The 18,515-nt window shown below is 39.4% G+C and overlaps 1 protein-coding gene across 2 annotated transcripts; it reads left to right on the top strand.

The window, feature by feature from the left end:
• The first annotated feature begins 807 nt into the window (after positions 1 to 807).
• fbxl9 (F-box and leucine rich repeat protein) lies at positions 808 to 12,445 on the top strand. Of its 2 annotated transcripts, none has more exons than XM_079162480.1 (11): positions 808 to 1,012; positions 1,919 to 2,020; positions 2,142 to 2,279; positions 7,013 to 7,192; positions 8,350 to 8,655; positions 8,867 to 9,083; positions 10,093 to 10,250; positions 10,341 to 10,556; positions 10,646 to 10,858; positions 10,958 to 11,175; positions 11,267 to 12,445. In XM_079162480.1, exons 1-11 carry the CDS (start codon positions 959 to 961, stop codon positions 11,433 to 11,435), a joined length of 1,971 nt encoding a protein of 656 aa, XP_079018606.1. In that variant the 5' UTR covers positions 808 to 958; the 3' UTR covers positions 11,436 to 12,445. The 2 variants fall into 2 exon arrangements, with proteins under 2 accessions (XP_079018606.1, XP_079018605.1); XM_079162479.1 differs by having other exon boundaries at positions 10,051 to 10,250.
• Positions 12,446 to 18,515: the final 6,070 nt, after the last annotated feature.

The raw sequence follows: 18,515 nt of genomic DNA, 5'->3' as shown, positions 1-18,515 counted from the left end.
CCTTTGCGAACGCGTGTGTGTGTGTGTGTGTGTGTGGTGAGAGGGGAGTGATATGTGCGTAATGGACTCTAATGTGTGTGTATTATAATGCCCTTAACATTTTGTCACAGATGTATGCCTGTCTTTTCTGAATAAATGACCTGTTTCAGCATATGTTGTCCTGAGTTTTATGTCTGACCTGCAGTGACCCATTGAGGATCAAAAAGCAACATGACAAACTGTAAAGTTAAACCCCAAACTAAAACAGCAACTAAACAGGAAACGGTTTGTGATCATGTTGTTGTTGAAGATATAATGTGATTACCCATTTGACACACTGCTGTTTTCTTCATTCAGATTCATAAAGACTAGGCCAGTGTTTGTTTTTTCAGTTAGTGCATTGATATGAACTAATTTGCATCAATGGCCTGTCCTATAATTTACATATACAGTATACTCATATATATATAAAACAGCTATCAAGTTATTGGTCATTTCTGTTTGAAGGCAAATGGTATCATAAGTGGAATTACATTTCTTTATTTCGTGACGTCAGAGTGTACTAACTGATTCTTGGAGGCGTTAGAAAGCCGCTACAGCCAAGAAGCAAGGGGGCAATGAGGGGAAACCACATATCCCACAATGCTCTGCCCCTTTGACGTCAGTGTTTTCTCTCTGATCAGCTGATCCAGCTGAAGTCCGACGGAAATGTACAGCCTGTGCCTGTGGTACAGTAAAAGCAAAGTAGCTTAGTGAGATGACAGCAGGCGACCAGCTCTTCACTGGCTTCCGTTGATCTGATATCGGTTATTGTCTTGAAGAGTTGACTGGAAGAATGATACGAATCATACACAGAAGCTATTAGCTTAAACGCTAACGTTAGTTAACTACAGCTTTGTAACTTGTGCAGCTAGCTGGTGAATGGCTAACTGAGACACTTGTGATGGTCTGGAGTTCTGCATAATAAGGAGAAGCTGAGATGGAAGACTACAATGAGGAGGACTTCATAGAAACACCTGAGCTTCCTCTGGAGGTGAGTGACTGTAGGGTTGTTTACAGAAACAGCTCGTAACTAGAGACTGTGAGCTTCATACGCACCTGAGACCCGGAAGAAAACACATATGTATATATTTGATCAATAATAATTATAATGTTTTTTATAATGCGTCTTGTAAAGGTCATCTTTCCCGCTAAAAGTACATTACAGAGCAAGATTTGTTGATAACAAAATAAAACAATACATTTTTTTTATTCTTTCTCATTTGATGGATATTGGAAATAAATATGAAACATTTTAAACCTGCCTGCTCTCTTCCTCCTCATGTTCTGATGAAAGAAGAAGAAGCAGGTCTCTCTGCCCAGGACATGGGTTCAAATGTGTATTTACAAAGGCTTACAATCGACCACACTTCCAAAATTGTAACATGATACAGTTGAGAATCTCGTAAATAAAAGAAACTACGTACTTATGATAAACACAAACCATATGTGTTTATAAATTTGATCCCTTTCATGCCATCAAACATGTTTGCTGCAATTCCCGTCCTTTTGAAAAGACATAAGATGTGCTCTGTTGTAGCCGTGTGTGTGTGTGTGTGTTACATCCCTAGAAAGCCCAGGATGCACTTTTCACAGTACACTCAAATAACCTACATGCAAGGTGTTTGAAGTGAAGGTCTCAGTGTCACGTCCTCTGTTGAGGACACCAATGAGTCGCCGGGTCTCAGGAGGTGTCAGTGACGGTCCTCTGCCGGTGGATGAGGACTTGTAATGACAAACTGTTCATACTGTCAAAGGACAACATGTCCTTCAGTCATACAGTATGCTGTCATGTCAATTAACCAAATGCTGTCCGGTGACCCTGGGGTGGATTTCTCTCTCTTCCAGGGTCTTTACTCTTTAGTGTGATCTAACGCTGTATTTCTATCCCTTGCTGCAGATCATAGTTTACATCCTCCGCTTTCTTCACACTTCAGACAGGAAGGAAGCCTCGCTGGTCTCCCGCAGCTGGTACTATGCCAGTCAGGACCTGCACTTTCAGGTAATAATGCAGGGTACATCTTCATAATAAATGATTCATAAAGGAAAGATCTGCTTGAGTGTGTCTGCGATAGGGCAAAGTGAACCTCATGCTCCCTCTCTTTCTGTTCCTCTTTGTGCAGAGGAATATCACCTTCTGCTTCCCGGCTTCATCCTCGTCCCTGGAGCTGATCAGGGGTCTGGGCGGAAAGTCACGCTGCTGCAGTCTTATAATCAGCCAGCTTGACGGGTTCAGTATGTCCAGATCACTGCTTCTGGAGGTGCGGTATGCTATTATGATTAAAAACATTTCACTACTTGGGTTAGCATGATTTCGGGTAGTTACTGTCTCACACATATTGATGTTCTCCGGTCTTTTCATAGCTTAAGATAAAAGCTAAGGAGATTACTATTGACTATACCCAAAAATACATCCTGCTCTGCGAAGCCAAACAAGACAAATTAGAAGTAGAAGTGGTATATAGTGTTTTTTGATTGTCTGTGTTTGCATCAGTCTTCCCTCTCTACTCAAACAGCAGCTTTTGTTGTGGACATAATATCGCTGCTGTCATGTGAGCTCTGACTTTACATTAGCGTTGTGATTTCACTTCAAATGATCACACACTTCCCTGTGGGTCCCGAGAATTCCCCCACCTCGGGGGCTCGTGAAAGCCTTTTGAAGAAACCCAAGTTGAGTGGATTTTATTCAACTTAGCAACACATTGCCTTCAGGTCTGCCCCTCCTGAAAGGCTAACATTGTAGTCAACCAGAAACAAGAATTGTACATTGTGTTGAGTATTTGCATGGCAGCACTCTTATCATTTTGACCGTCAAACTGAACAGGATGTAGTATTTTATTTTTATTTATTTATTTATTTGCACAATTCAAACAATAAAATTTCAAAACAAACAAACATAACAGAGATAAATGAATATCACAGTGCAGGAGGAGGCAGAAAGCCAACTGGGCTTATTTGAAGCCTCCACCTATATAATATTACAATTTTTCAAAATTACAAACATAAAGTATGAATAAGACATTACATTACAACGAAAGAAAGGAAGAAAGAATGAAAGATAAGATAAAAAATAATGTAATTGTGTCAAGTGTGTGCGAGCATGTGTGTGGATGTGAGAGTGAGCATTGTCCTGTGTTTGTTCAGTGATGTTGGTTTATACACCTGCAGTAGCTCATAAGCAATAGTAATACAAGTCCCTATGAGTGAAACAATTATAAATGTAATGTAGCAGACAAAACAAGAAAGACATGAACAATAATACATAAAAGACTGTTACAAGACCGCAGTTAGATGTTCTTTTAGGCACCTTTTGAAACATTTTACAGAGAGACATTTTTTAGTTAAGTGGGAAAAGTCATTCCATAATTTGGTTCCCCTGAACCTTATTGAAAATTGACCTCTGCTAGTCAGTAATTTAGGAGGATGAAGATGTGAAGATTGGCGAGTTGAGTATGAGTGAACCTGTGAATTAAATTTGTAGTAAGTCTTGAAATGATCAGGAATATTCCCTTCACCAGAAAGTATCTTATAAATGAAAACACAAGTTTGGGAAGTGTTGATGTTATAAATATTGAGAATCTGCAATTTCTGAAATAGAGGAGCAGAAGATGAGTGTGACTGTGATCGGGTTGCGATCCTAACAAAACGTTTCTGGAGAACCATCATTTTTTGCAGAGAAGTAGGGAAAGTACTTGCCCAAACTATATTACAATATGAAAGATAAGGATAAATGATACTGTAATAAAGAATAAGTAGACAGTCTGCAGAGACAAGATGTCGAACCCTACTTATTATTCCAATAGATTTGTTTATTTTTCTACTAACACAGTCAATCTGTTTACTCCAACTTAAACTCTCATCAATAATAACTCCTAGGAATTTTGTAGATGACACTTGAGGCATCTCAACAGATTCAATTTTAATTTTAGATAAATCCTTAGAGTAAGATTTCTTGCCACTGAAAATAATAAAATTAGATTTTTTGATATTCAAAGATAGTTTATTTAATTTGAACCATGTAGCGTAGGCAGTTAAACCAGCATTAACTTCCATAATCAGTGAATTGAAATTTGAATGAGAAAGAAGTAGGGTTGTGTCATCTGCAAACATTATCGGAAAAAGGCTTTTTGACACATTAGACAAATCATTAATATAAATAAGGAATAATAATGGTCCAAGAATGGAGCCCTGTGGAACCCCACATATTAGACTGGCTTTGTTTGAATAACAACCTTTAACACAAACAAACTGTCTTCTGTTGGAGACATAATCTTTTAACCATTTGTATGCAATGTCATGGAATCCATATTTATGCAGCTTTTCCAATAAAATATTATGGTTTACTGTATCGAAGGCTTTGGAAAGGTCTAAGAAAATACTGCAGGTAAATTCGTTATTGTCAAGTGCAGAAATAACTTTATCAACAACGTAAAGTAAAGCCATATAAGTTGAATGATTTTTACGGAAACCGTACTGGTGTTTGTAAAGAATTGAATTAGACTCGACATGAAGCATTATCCTTTTTTGTACAATTTTTTCTAGTATTTTTGAAAAACAAGGCAATATAGATATGGGTCTATAGTTGTTAAAACAACATGGATTTTCTGCTTTAAACAAAGGAATAACTTTGGCAATTTTTAAATCTTCTGGCACAACACCTGTTTTCAAAGACAAGGTGAAGATGTGAACAAGTGGCTGCAATATTGACTGTTTCACCTGTTTGACAAGAAATGCAGAAATGTTGTCATGGCCAGCCGAAGATATTTTAAGATCATCAATTATATCACTTATTTCTTGAATATTTGGGGGCATAAAATTCGAGATAATAGGGACATTTGTTGGAATAAAATCCAGTGGATTCCCATGACAAGCCGGAATATTGTTAGCTAATTCATGACCAATATTTACAAAGAATTCATTAAATTTTTGGGCGATATCAAATGGCTTGTCAAGAGAATTATCACCATCCAAAAAGACTGAAGGAAGCGCTGGGGTCGTCTTTTCTCTTTGCAACACTTGATTTATTACTTTCCATGTGTTTTTTATATCTTTTGAGCACTTCATAAATGTTTCACTATAATATTTCTTTTTTGTAGATCTAATGATATGGGTGTAATTATTTCTACAGGATTTATAAGCCCCATGAGTAAGAGGCGTAGGATTAGAAACATATTTTCTGTACAGTTTATTTTTTTTCCTCAGCAGTTTCAGTAAATGTATTGTAAACCAGGGATTACTAACTTTAGTGCTTTTCTTGGTGGAACTACAAATTGGAAAACAATCATTGAAACTAAGGTTAATAACTTTCATAAACTTCTGATATGCCAAATCAGCGTTATTTTCAACATATACATCATCCCATGAAATACTGGTAAGAATATCTTTAAATGATGAAATATTTGATTTGCTCATCATTCTTTTCTGCATCATTGTCTTAGTATGTTTAGCTCTCTTAATCTCGAATAAAGAGTACTGAAAAATGGGGAAATGATCAGACAAGTCGGAATACAAGACTCCAGATTTGGATCCTTCACTCAAAGAATTGGTTAAGATGTTATCAATCAAAGTCACTGAATTTTCTGTAACTCGTGTTGCTTTATGAATAAGAGGAAAAAAGTAACTAGAGTAAAGAATATTGAGAAAATCCCCAGTAGGAGTATGTAGTCGATTTTTCAAAAGGTTTATATTGAAATCTCCTAAAATATAACAAAGTTTATCCTCATTGTTTATCAGGTCAAGAGAACAGCCCAGACTGTCATTGAAAACTTTGATGACAGAATCAGGTGGGCGATAGATAGCACCAACAATAACATTCTTTCCACCAGAGACACCAGAGAGCTCTAAAAAAACAGATTCCACCTCATCCCCATCCGACTTCAAAGTGAGATCATCCCTAATTTTGAATTCATAGTCACCGTGAATAAACAGAGATACTCCACCTCCACATCTATTCTCTCTTACATAGTGAACTGAATTGTATTTTGGTATTTTAAAGATTTCTCTTGAGTCCTCAGTAAGCCATGTTTCTGACAGGGCAATAACTGAAAAATCATGCTTCAGTAAAGATAAATAATGAATTAATTTGTCATAATTGTTAGGAAGACTTCTTATATTCAGATGAAAAGTAGAGAATGTATTACGTGGCAGAGAAACACAGAAGTCATTAAACTGAGTTTCGTCATAAAAACTACAGAGGCTAGATACATCAAGTGAAGAAAAAAAATGTAAATCTGGGTCAATATCAAAATTATAAGAGTCACTGGTAGAGAGATCAAAAGGCGTAAAGGTCTGGCCTTCCAGATCAGATCTGTTGTAGACCATAGTGTGTGAAAAGAATCATGTATACAGATACAAAATAAATCTAAAAAGTACTTAATACATTACTAATGTTAGAGACTAAGGAGCCAGACTCTGAACATTTCTTTGTTGATGTGGGTTTTGGGAAGGTGGATGGACAATAAGTTTGTCGTATCTCAAATAAGCAATGTCACCTCTCTCTCGAGCTGCCTTCATAGCTGGGAGTAGTTCTCTTCTTCTTTGGCGGATGGATTCAGGGAAGTCCTCATTGATGAAGATGCCTGAGCCCTTCAAATGTTTAGCTTTATGTAGAACAGAGAGTTTATCCTGCAGCCGTAGAAATCTGACCACAATGGGTCGGGGCTTTTGTGAAGATGGAATATGCTTCCCAACCCTATGGGTCCCATCCAACTCTATTTTCAGATGATCCAGTTGTAGTTTTTCACTGAAGAGTTTTCTCACCTTTTCTTCACAGTCAGTCAGGTTTTCTTTACCAGACTCTTTACAGTACAGTCATAATTAGACACGTTGTGGTCCAAAGTTCAGAGCAGCTGCAGGGGTTTCTGCAGAATTCACACTCATTGACATTCTATCAATAATGTGTGGTGTGTGAACACGCAATCATTGGATTTCCCGTTAAAGATTTAGTGGACCGCTATCTCTTCTTATCTTCCTCTTCCTCTTTACCTTTTTATAGGTGGGTCTGTGCTTGGGCTCTCAGCTGGAGAGCTTGTCCCTGCCTGGTAGCAGTATAACAGAGGCCTCTCTGCTCGCACTCCTCCCTCGCCTCACCTCCCTCCGCAGGCTGAACCTCAGGGGCCTGGACAGCCTCTTCATGTCTGGGGCTTTCCTCTCCAGGGAGGAGCACAGACAGCAGGTACTATACATTATGTTATGTCCCGGTGAGATGGCGGGCTGAGGTAGACCATTGTTTCAAAAACACCTGAGCTGACTATCTTGCAAACATGTCTTGACCATCCTAAAAAAAAAGTCCATTCCTCGTGCATAGTCTTTTGTGAATAGTTTGTGGTATACCTTGTTTGAACACTGGAGATGAAGTAATAATAAATACAACAACACAAAGCCATTTTGGCTACTGAGACACTGCAAATGCAAAGATTATATGTACTCTGGCCTCAAAGTAAAAACACAGTGGTGAGCTGGTGCCTTACTTGTCTTGAGGGGACCCAAAGCTTTTAAGCGATGGTAAGATTAGGATAAAGTAATGATGCTTTTCTAGTAATCGATCAGGCTAATGAAAAGCTGTTAGTAATATTGTACTGTAGTTTTTAAAAAGGAAGTAATGGTAGCTATCGGTTTGGGGGCATTTGGTAAAGAAAGTGGTCAATATGTAGATTCATATGAGCTTGTGATGTGACACTGATTCCTTAACTTTTTATGTAGCGGTCTGGCCTCAAGAATTGTTAGTTATTTTGAGGACTTTTAAGGGACTTTTTGTATGTAAAGTGTCACCATTGGTTGTGTTATTTTCACTCCTGTCTGCTGCATTTCCTCGAAGAATTGCTTTGTTCTAGATTTATTCTGTGCTGCGTTGGCAGATGCTAAATTATATCAGGGTGAGGAAAAGACAAACAGCTAAACTCCGGCTAAAACTAGCGTAGCTAGCTGAGCAGAGAAACAGTAACTAACATGTGAGCTTTTGACTCTAGTGGAATTCATGCAATTTGTTGTGGTTGAGCTACTTTTAGATCACATCAAGTCCGTTTAAATTGTAAACTAATTAAGGACAATATTTTTTTAAATAAATATTAACAGTTGATAGAAGGAAAGACACTGTAAGGTAACATGTGCAGTACATCTGTTTTGGTTCTTTGTAGTAGCATTACAACCGTTTTATGAGTAATAAATGTAATCACGAGGGCGGCTGGCATTGCAGCGGTTAAATGTAGCCTAACCTTTCATACTAACACTGCACAGTACATTTTTATGGTCATTGTGTTTGCACAACTTTATTGTTTTTCCACCTTTTAGTAATGCTCCAAATTCCGGTCAAACTCCATCTTCTTGCTCCAGGTCCGGTCAGCTCTGTGTGGCCTGGAGGAGCTGGATCTGTCCAACCTGCGGTACCTCTCCGACCTCACCTTCAATCGGCTCACCAGCTGTACCCCTCGCCTCCGCCGCCTCTCGCTGGCCGGCTGCCACATCGCCTTCGAGTTCGACCCGTATCGAGGGTGCCCAGTGGGAGACGTTAAGGATTCCTCAGCATTGCTGTCGCTGAGGAACTTGCGGAGGTTGTTAACAGAGCAGAAATCCACCCTCGTAGCTCTGGACCTCAGCAGAACCTCTATTACCCCTGAGTCACTACGCACTATAGCACAGGTCAGGTTGCCTTTACTCCCTGCAACAGGTTCTGCATATCTCGGTACCTATGTGCTGGTTTATTCAGAGACAATACTTTATTTTGATCATGATTTTACTGTGTCCTTTAACTTCTTTGAAGACAAGAGTTTTACTTGCTTGTACTCATAGAAAACACATATTGTAGGGTACTGAGTCCCTTTTAATTCTTTTGATGTTTACTGTGTTTCAGGTTCAGGATTTGGTCTTAGAGGAACTGTGTCTGCATGGCTGTAAGGAGCTGACTGACTACTCAATGGAGATGCTGGTGAAGCACCAGCCGAGCCTCCAGAGACTGGACATCAGTGCCTGCACTGAGCTGACCAGCAGGTCTGTAGAGGCCATAGCTCGGAGCCTGAAGTCAATGACACACCTCTCCTTGTCCCGCGATTGGAGGATCACTGAAAAAGGTACAGATAGTATATTTTTGTTTTTGTGCATGTCACACACTTGAAGGTTCATTTGTAAATATAGCAAAACTAAAATTCTTAACTCTATGCTTAGTGGCCGTTAGAAGCCTGTGTCCATTACAACTTACAACATTAGAGCCTGAATCAGTAGCTACTCTGAAGAGCTTTATCAAAACTAAATTAAAAACTAAACGATGTATCCTGTTGGGAGCATGAAAGTGGTGAGTACATTTTACAGCAATCAACATGTTGAATTATGAAATATTGTTGCACAGAGTTAACACGTTGTCCTGATGGTGCCACCGAAGAAACGCGCATAGGGTCCACATTGAAAAAGGGTTTATCCTCTGGCGAGCATGAATGTGTTCAGAAAATCTTGCAGCAGTCTCCGCATGAGATTTGAATATGTATGTGTTCAAGTGAAAATGTTGTACTTATGCTGGTAGTAGTGCAAAAGTCAGAGGGTCACCAAACATATTAGGATATATCCTCTGGAGACCAATAATATCCACAAAATGAAAATGCTGTTGATATAGGTGATAGTCCACGGCAATATTTGACCGATGGTGGTCTAGACAAAACGTCAGAAGGTCACTGTAATTCTGTAAATCCGTCATTGGGCATAATGAAATGTTCATCATAACACACACATAACACACAATCTGGCCGTACCTGCTAAGTAAAAAAAATGATGGGGGTTCAAGTTTTGTTAATTGTGAAAATGTCTTCCCATTTGACCACCAACCGTGCTCATTAAAGAGGTAATGCACACCTAAGCTATAAACTACATGACATCACTGCACTGTGATGGAACACAACAGCCATCTACTGTTTTATATCAGCCCTGCACCTTGCAAGGCAAACGCTGACATAGAGTTGACGGGTTGGGACTAATCTATGTCATGAAATGTATATCATAAAAGAATATTAAAGCCTTCTAATCAGGGTTGGGCTTTTCTCTGGCCAGGGAATGCAACTCGTGCCTCACACGCCCACATGTCATCCACAGGCCTCGCTGACCTTTTGTCTGTGTCGTCCCTGAGGAGTCTGGATCTGTCTGAGTGTCTGCATGTCAGCGGAACAGAGATCGTGAAAGGCTTGACGGGATCGTGTGCTGCCAGAGCACAGCTGGAGACACTCAGCCTCAAGGGCTGCACCTACATTAGGGTCAGTCAGTATTCTGTGTGTTTACATGTGTGTCTGTGTGAAAAATACATGGGGAAAAAAAAAAACGTATCTTCTCCCTCCTCTCTTCAGGATCTTGCAGTTTTCTCTCTCACCCAGCTTCTAGGGGTCACTCTCCGTGAGCTCGACTTGACGTCATGTGTCAACGTGACGGACTTGTCTGTGCGCGCGATAGCCACGTACCTGCAGAAGCTGGTAGTTCTGAGGCTCGGCAGGTGTAAAGAAGTCACAGACTGGGGTCTGCTCGGGATCATGGAAACGACCAAATGTGAGCCTGACCAGGCGACGGTGAGAAGCATAGACACGTGAAGGCTGTCAGAGAAGTTTACAGTACCTGTGCCTTTTTGTTGTAAAGTAATAAAAGTGTCATTCGACAGGGAGACAAGGGTCCCAGGTTCACCCGGACCTTTGGCAACATGGGCTTCTTCAAGCCTCCACGTTTGCCGTTTGATGAGCGACCCAAGCTGGTGACACAGAATGACCTGCAGCAGTTCAAACAGCAGGCTGGAGCTTCACTTTTAGCTCTCAACAGGCTGCAGGAGCTGGACCTCTCTGCCTGCCCCAAACTCACTGACATCAGTATCACACAGGTAGGAGGCTGAGGAGAGGCAAAAGTCAATTTTGCCACAGGAATGCAGAATAATACAAAATAAATACTGTGGATTTAATGCTGTATCTCACCTCTTCAGGTGGTGCATTACCCAGACCTTCGCCGTCTGTCTCTCTCCATGCTGCCGGAGATCTCCGACGCCAGCTTGGCGTCGGTAGCTTGGCACTGCCGCAGCCTCACCAGCCTGGCACTCAGCCACTGCCCAGGTATCAGTGACCGCGGAGTGGCCCAAGCTGCACCGTACCTCCACCGGCTGCAGCATCTCTACCTCTCCTGTTGTAATAACATCACTGACAGGTGAGTGGCACACAGCTCCACGTCCACTGTATCTGCAGCCCCAGATTTGAAGATACATTCCTGAAGTTGTGACCTTTTTGAACGCCCGCAGATCTTTGGTCCTCCTGGGGCAGCACTGTAACCGCCTGCGAACACTCGACATCTCCAGGTGCAAAAACATATCCGTAACAACTGTGGACCTCCTTCAATCTCAGCTCCCCTTCTTGGAAAATGTCCACTACAAGTTTATAGGTGGGGCTGATCCTACCCTTACACTCTGATTGACTGATTGAATGTCCGCTGCTGCATCACTGCTGCATCACTGCTGCATCACTGCTGCATCACTGCTGGTCCTTTTCAACAGCTAAACCTTCTGACCACAGCCGGCTCTGTGAGTTGGGCTCTTTCACAGTTCAGCAATTTGCACAAAAACTGAAGAAATGTTGAAACAGCGGGAAGCACTTCTGCCTGCATGGTAAAGATTTCACATGTTTGTTTATGCTTGGATTCAAACAAAAAGGCAGGGCAGACAAAAATGTAACTGACTGAATAAAACGTCCGCCCTTACTAATACTAATATTCAAAGATCATCAACTGTTTGGACCAACTGGGAAAAGTTTGAATGTAATGTTGATGTTCAGTTTTATGTGGTGCATCATCACGGAGGGCACAGATTTAATCTACAGTATGTGTACAATTATCTGTTGAAACCAAAAGAAAAGAAGGAAATAGAACCACAGTATCTCATTATAGAGAGAATGTGAATTGTTGTCTTTGTACATTTGTTTTTATGAGGCAGATGTCGCCCCAAACAAGAGACTTTGCTCATTGTTTTAAAATACTTCCATAGCAAAGACGCTGTCCCATAAGAAATAATTATGTTGAGATCAAAAGTACATTTTTAAATCACATATAATAATGAAATTATGTATTTAATCATTTCTGACTGTGACAAAAATGTAAAAATAAGCTGCTGATTTTCTCCTCACCTTTTCTTTTTTCTTGCTTAACATATGTAAACGTCTATTGTTCTGAGCAGTAAAGGAAGGTAAGCACATCCTGTAATGCACTGGTGACAGTACTTTGGATTATTTATTTTTTTAACAACATATCAGGAGAACTATTTTTTTGACAGCTCTGTGTTGCTAAAGCAGAAGTGAAGATGGGTATGAAGTGAAATAGTTTCCTCAACTTCAACTTATAGACCAAGATACATATTGAATCTCATGTAGTTGTTAACCTATTGCTTGGATTTAGTTCAACACGTTATCTGATGATATGTATGATGGTATGTTGGTCACATTTATTAAGAAACTTTTACAAAAACAATAAAGGTGGTGCAGTAAAGCAAAATGTGTAAAGCGAGGAGAAAATTGATTTTTAAAGTTAATATGTAACAAAGTATACAAAGATATAACACCATTAAACCCTATGGAGAACAATACTTCAAATCGTATCTCTTACAATGTTTAAACTAGACACTCCAAGCTCCGCTATAATAGATATAGTTACTATTTTTAAAGATTTTTTCAAGTTATTCTCATTTACATACTGTCCATACTTCCTCTTTTTAATTTCCTGCAACTTATAGAACTACACTATATTAAAATAAATAAAAAATATGACACTTATACCATCCAAACTTATATATCTTAGGCAAGACTGACTCCAAACTAAGACACTTCATGTTGGTTTTAAAATCCTCTGAGGTCTAAGCAATATTTCCTATTTTTGGTCTGCCTGGTCTCCTTTTGTAATAACACATGTATAATCCCACAACACTGTCATGCACAATTATGTTCGTTACATCTCTTTGTTCAGGACAAACTGCTCTTACATTATATGTATGCTACAGTGATGTAACACGATATGTTATATCACCATAAATACAAAAGAAAAAAAAAATGGAAATTGAATCTCAGATATTTATTCAAATCACACATAACACAATAGTGAACAAGAGTTTTGGCTTTTGACATTTGTTCTCCGAGGCCTTGGTGGTCAGGGAAAAAATGAACATTGTAGCCAACACAGATAAAACACTATTACATTACAGAAGCCAAATCAAATGTGTGTAAAAAAAAAAGGAATAAGAACTATATACACAGGTATATATATATCCATGGATTGCTCTCTACGCCCTGGTGTACGCCTTACAATACTATCCAAGTGCACAAAGGATAACATAATTTATCCCACTCATATTCTAAAACGCCCAGATCAGTCAGTATGGCATGTTGAAAAAAGGTGTAAAGTTGTCATATTATAGTATGTCAATAAAAAGTCATAGTAAAAATCGTAAAGTTGTCATGTAGCGTTTCGTAAAAAGTCATATTATAGTATTTTGAAAAATGGAATAAAAAAGGCATGAAAAAAACATATTAAAAGAGTTGTAAAAATGGCACTGTGTAGTTTGTGAAATAAAGTCGTACCATAACAGTATTACTGTAAAAATGTCTCATAAACAGATACTCTCTCAGATTCAAAGCGTAAAATCCAACCTGTCCCATCTTTTCAAAACCTCACCCACCATTATACTCCTCCAAAAAAGAAAATCAGTAAGTCAATAATAAATTCAGAGTTTTTAAATAACATGTCACAATATATTATGTTCAAAATAATGTCTTTCTCAACATTCAAAATATATAAAACTAATTTATCATTCGGGAAGTCATTAAATAGTTATAGTACAGTATGTCGAAAAAAGTCACAAAAAGGTCATGCTATGTCCAAAAAAGCCATAGTATAGTATGTTAAAAGAAGTTCGAAAAAAAGAAGTTTGTAGAAGATCTTATGGGAGGAGTGGATATATATATATATATATATATATATATATATATATATATATATATATATACAAGGGCGTAGGTTTGCATATGGTCCATAGGGACTAGTCACGACCAAAGTTTGGGAAAGAATTGTCCCCACCAATATTTTGTTAATTTGAATTGCCTGTTAGAAAAAAATATTTTGCACAATATATTTGCAAACTCATTCGTATTATTATTAGTGCTGGGCAAGTCAACGCGTTCATTAATTAACGCCGACAATTATTTATAGCGCGTTTCTTTTTATTTTGAAAGTCCGTTGCTCACTGGCAGCGGTGGAGGAATGGAGACTACCGGACATCGCTGCGGTAAAGTCAGCAGACACTCAGATCTCCGTGCTCAACTCAGCAGACACTTGTCGTTGTTAGTGCACCAATATGCTGAAATTCACGGTAAACGCATTCAAACGGCACAGATCGGGAGCGAGCGAAGGACTTTGAAAGTTAGCGGAAAGATTAACGTGAGACAACATCCGGTTTCTTCAGACTAACATCCGGTTTTCAGAATAAGATGCCAACAAAGTATGAATTATATTCACATTAAGTATAAAACATGCTACCTGCATCTCGGGAGTTAAATGGAAAATACACCTAAATTGTGCGTAAAGTGTCTTTGTTCTTTGATCGCTGGGTAACCATCATCACCTCGGAGTTACAGAATTATATTGATCAACAGTAGAGCTGCATTCACATGCTCTTACATTGAAACATTTTAATCCTGTTGCACAGCAGTGGAACACGTTTCACATACAGTCAGCACACTGAGCACAGACAGTGCAAGAAATATAACTGCTACTGTTTAAAGGGAATACTGCTGTTAAAAAGCACCTTATTTGTTTAAAGTGTGCAAACCAAATGTTATTGTTCATATAGCAGTACTTTTCAAATAGAAGTGCGCAATATACTACTTTTGAATTCATTATTGATTTTTGCCAAAACAATGCGATTAATCGCAAAACATCCATGCGATTAATCGAGATTACAAATATTAATCATTGCCCAGCACTACTACTAATTGCATAAATAAAGGAAGAAAACACTTTATTTATAGCCTATTAAGTGCTGCAGAATAGATTTTTTTTTTTTGTCTTTTTTGGCTGCACAACTGGGAAACGTTTTTTATATATATTTTGGATATCGAATATACTGTTACTGTATATTGGCATTTTAGCAGAACGTTTTTTATTCATTTATTTAATTATTTATTATTATTATTATTTATTTGGTGCAGAATACTGTTTTGTATACTGGTTTTATTACTGTTATTATGTTTAAATCAGTTCCAAGTTTCACAAATGTTAATATATTTTAATAAAGTGTGCCTGTTCAACATAATATCAACTCAGTTTTTTATCATACGGCCGGGGGGGGGGGGGCTGGCAGTGTCCCTACCAATGCTGAGGCCAAACTACGCCCTTGGATTTACTGCTCTTATGGCAAATGACAAGTGAGATAAGCACACTTATTATTAATTTATGTGTTTATTTATTTATTATTGAATCAGTTATTAGATGTTCTCTACCGTCACGGTAGAAGTTATTAGATTATTAGAACATCTGATAACTTCTACTATCACAGTAGCAGCACCAGATTCCTGGGGGTGGAAATCAGTGAGGACCTCTCGTGGACAGCCAACACAACATCACTGGCAAAGAAAGCCCAGAGGCGCCTCTACTTCCTCCGCTAACTGAAGAAAGCAAGAACCCCCCCACATGTGCACTTTTTACCGAGGCACCATCGAGAGCATCCTGACAAACTGCATCACTGTGTGGGGCGGAAACTGCACTGCTTACAACAGGACAGCTATTGTTATCCTGTTTTCTTTATTGTTGAAGCATTCCAACTATAGTTATCCTGTTTTCTTTATTCCACTATTTCTTCCGTACGTTTTTTGCAACTCTTCTCCATTTTTTAAGCTACAGAAACCGTTCGAATATCAAAATGTTCAGCTCTTTCAGCAGAGGGGTGCTATGACTTTTCATATTTCAAATATTGAAACTTTTTGAATTATTAAGCTTTTTGCACATTTTGTTTTTTAAAAGGTTTCTATGGAGAATATTTTCAAATCCTCTTAAAGTTCTTCAACAGTAGAAGTTATATATGTTGTCTACTATCACAGTAGAAGTTATATAATGTATGTTGTCTACTATCACAGTAGAAGTTATCAGATATCATCTACTATCACAGTAGAAGTTATATATGTTGTCTACTATCACAGTAGAAGTTATATAATGTATGTTGTCTACTATCACAGTAGAAGTTATCAGATATCTACTATCACAGTAGAAGTTATTAGAAGTTGTCTACTATCACAGCAGAAGTTACCAGATATCATCTACTATCACAGCAGAAGTTATCAGATATCATCTACTATCACAGTAGAAGTTATTAGAAGTTGTCTACTATCACAGCAGAAGTTATCAGATATCATCTACTATCACAGCAGAAGTTATCAGATATCATCTACTATCACAGTAGAAGTTATCAGATATCATCTACTATCACAGTATTAGTTATTAGAAGTTGTCTACTATCACAGTAGAAGTTATAGATGTTGTCTATCACAGCGATAAAGGAGAGGGCAGAGTTGACAGCTGAAACCTCTTTATGGATCAAGTCTTCCTCAACCTATGAAAAGCTGTGTGTCGTCCAGACTGGACTTCACCTGGTTCTCATTTCTTCGTCATCGTCGTCGGCGGCGGCGCCGTTGTCGTTGTCGTTGTCGGCGGTGGCGGCGTCGTCGTCGTATGTTTGACACCCCTGCTGTAACCTCTTTATGGATCAAGTCTTCCTCAACCTCTGAAAAGCTCTGTGTGTCGTCCAGACTGGACTTCACCTGGTTCTCATTTCTTCCCCTGAGAGGGCTGACAGCACAACTGTCCATCAGCATCTCATCTGTCCGCGATGTTTCTGGTCTATCCATGGAGATTGTTTCCCGAGTTGGACTTCTGTGAGGGGGAGTGATGCTCGGATTAATTACAGGCTCTTCACTTGGAACGATAAAGGAGAGGACAGAGTTGACACATGAGGCTGTAACCTCTTTATGGATCAAGTCTTCCTCAACCTCTGAAAAGCTCTGTGTGTCGTCCAGACTGGACTTCACCTGGTTCTCATTTCTTCCCCTGAGAGGGCTGACAGCACATCTGTCCATCAGCATCTCATCTGTCCACGATGTTTCTGGTCTATCCATGGAGATTGTTTCCCGAGTTGGACTTCTGTGAGGGGGAGTGATGCTCGGATTAATTACAGGCTCTTCACTTGGAACGATAAAGGAGAGGACAGAGTTGACACATGAGGCTGTAACCTCTTTATGGATCAAGTCTTCCTCAACCTCTGAAAAGCTCTGTGTGTCGTCCGGACTGGACTTCACCTGGTTCTCATTTCTTCCGCTGAGAGGGCTGACAGCACATCTGTCCATCAGCATCCCCTCTGTCCGTGATGTTTCTGGTTTATCCATGGAGATTGTTTCCTGAACCTCCGATCCACAGATGTTGAAGATGTTGGAGATGCCTTTGCCCACAGACGAGAAGAACCTGCAGATTTTGCTACGCTCTTTGGGTCGTGTCAGGTGATATTCGACTTGGGAGGCAATGCAGTTCCCAAGTTCTCGTTCCTCTAATCTCATGGACGACTGCACCTTTTCTGAACCGCCCCAGTTCTCACACAGGAACATGAAAATAGCCTCGTCAAGTTGTTTTAATGTTTTGGGTTTAAAAGTGACATCCTGGACTTCGATCCACGTTCTTTCAAACAGACGCATAGTGATGGCCTTGGGGTCTGCAGTGCTCCATGTCAGATTTGGTTTCTCGAATATCCGCGACACCAGCGCCTCCACGAATACCTGAACTGCCCTTTTCTTTAGTTCTTCCTGTGCTGTTGCACGTGGCGCAGGTTCATCATGTGAGTCCTTGTATACTGAGCCAGTTGTTGAACGTTCGTTATTGAACCAGAAGTACGGATGATACTTAGGGTATATTTTGTGTGAGACGATCTTAACGTCCATCTCTTTCATGAAAGACCACATTTGGTTTAGTAGCACAGCGTACATGTTAGCGCGTGACTGACTGCAAGATGTTCTGTTTCTGATCGTTTCTGGGGTTGTCTCGGGCATCATCCCATTTGTTAATGGACTGGAGAGGTAATCCTCAACTTCCTCTGTGATTAGACATTGGGAAATCTTTGGGCAATAATCACGTATGTTTCGATCTATGTATGACAAGATTTCAACAAATTCGCGATCTTCGAATTTCATTCCTCTTGGATAAATCTTCTTATATCTCTTCTGGTCTTTAAGAATCAGCCAAAGAAAGATTTTTGCAAAAGCTTCAACCTCCTCAGAGATTTCCTTTTTTGCCAGATCACGCTCAACGCCTGTCACTTCCTCAATGATCTTGATCATTAAATCCTTGATTTCCTCAAGGATAATGTCAATTTTTTCAACCTCCCACACCATGGGTGGTGAGGCCAAATTTGAATGGAAAAGATGTCCAACGTCTATATCTCTTGTGCCGTTGAATCCATCTGGCAGCCGATT

Source organism: Pholis gunnellus, assembly GCF_910591455.1.
Source record: "Pholis gunnellus genome assembly, chromosome: 7".
In the NCBI taxonomy this organism is placed as follows: Eukaryota; Metazoa; Chordata; class Actinopteri; order Perciformes; family Pholidae; genus Pholis; species Pholis gunnellus.
Note: the sequence above shows the minus strand (reverse complement) of the source record. Positions and strands in the feature narration are given on the sequence as shown.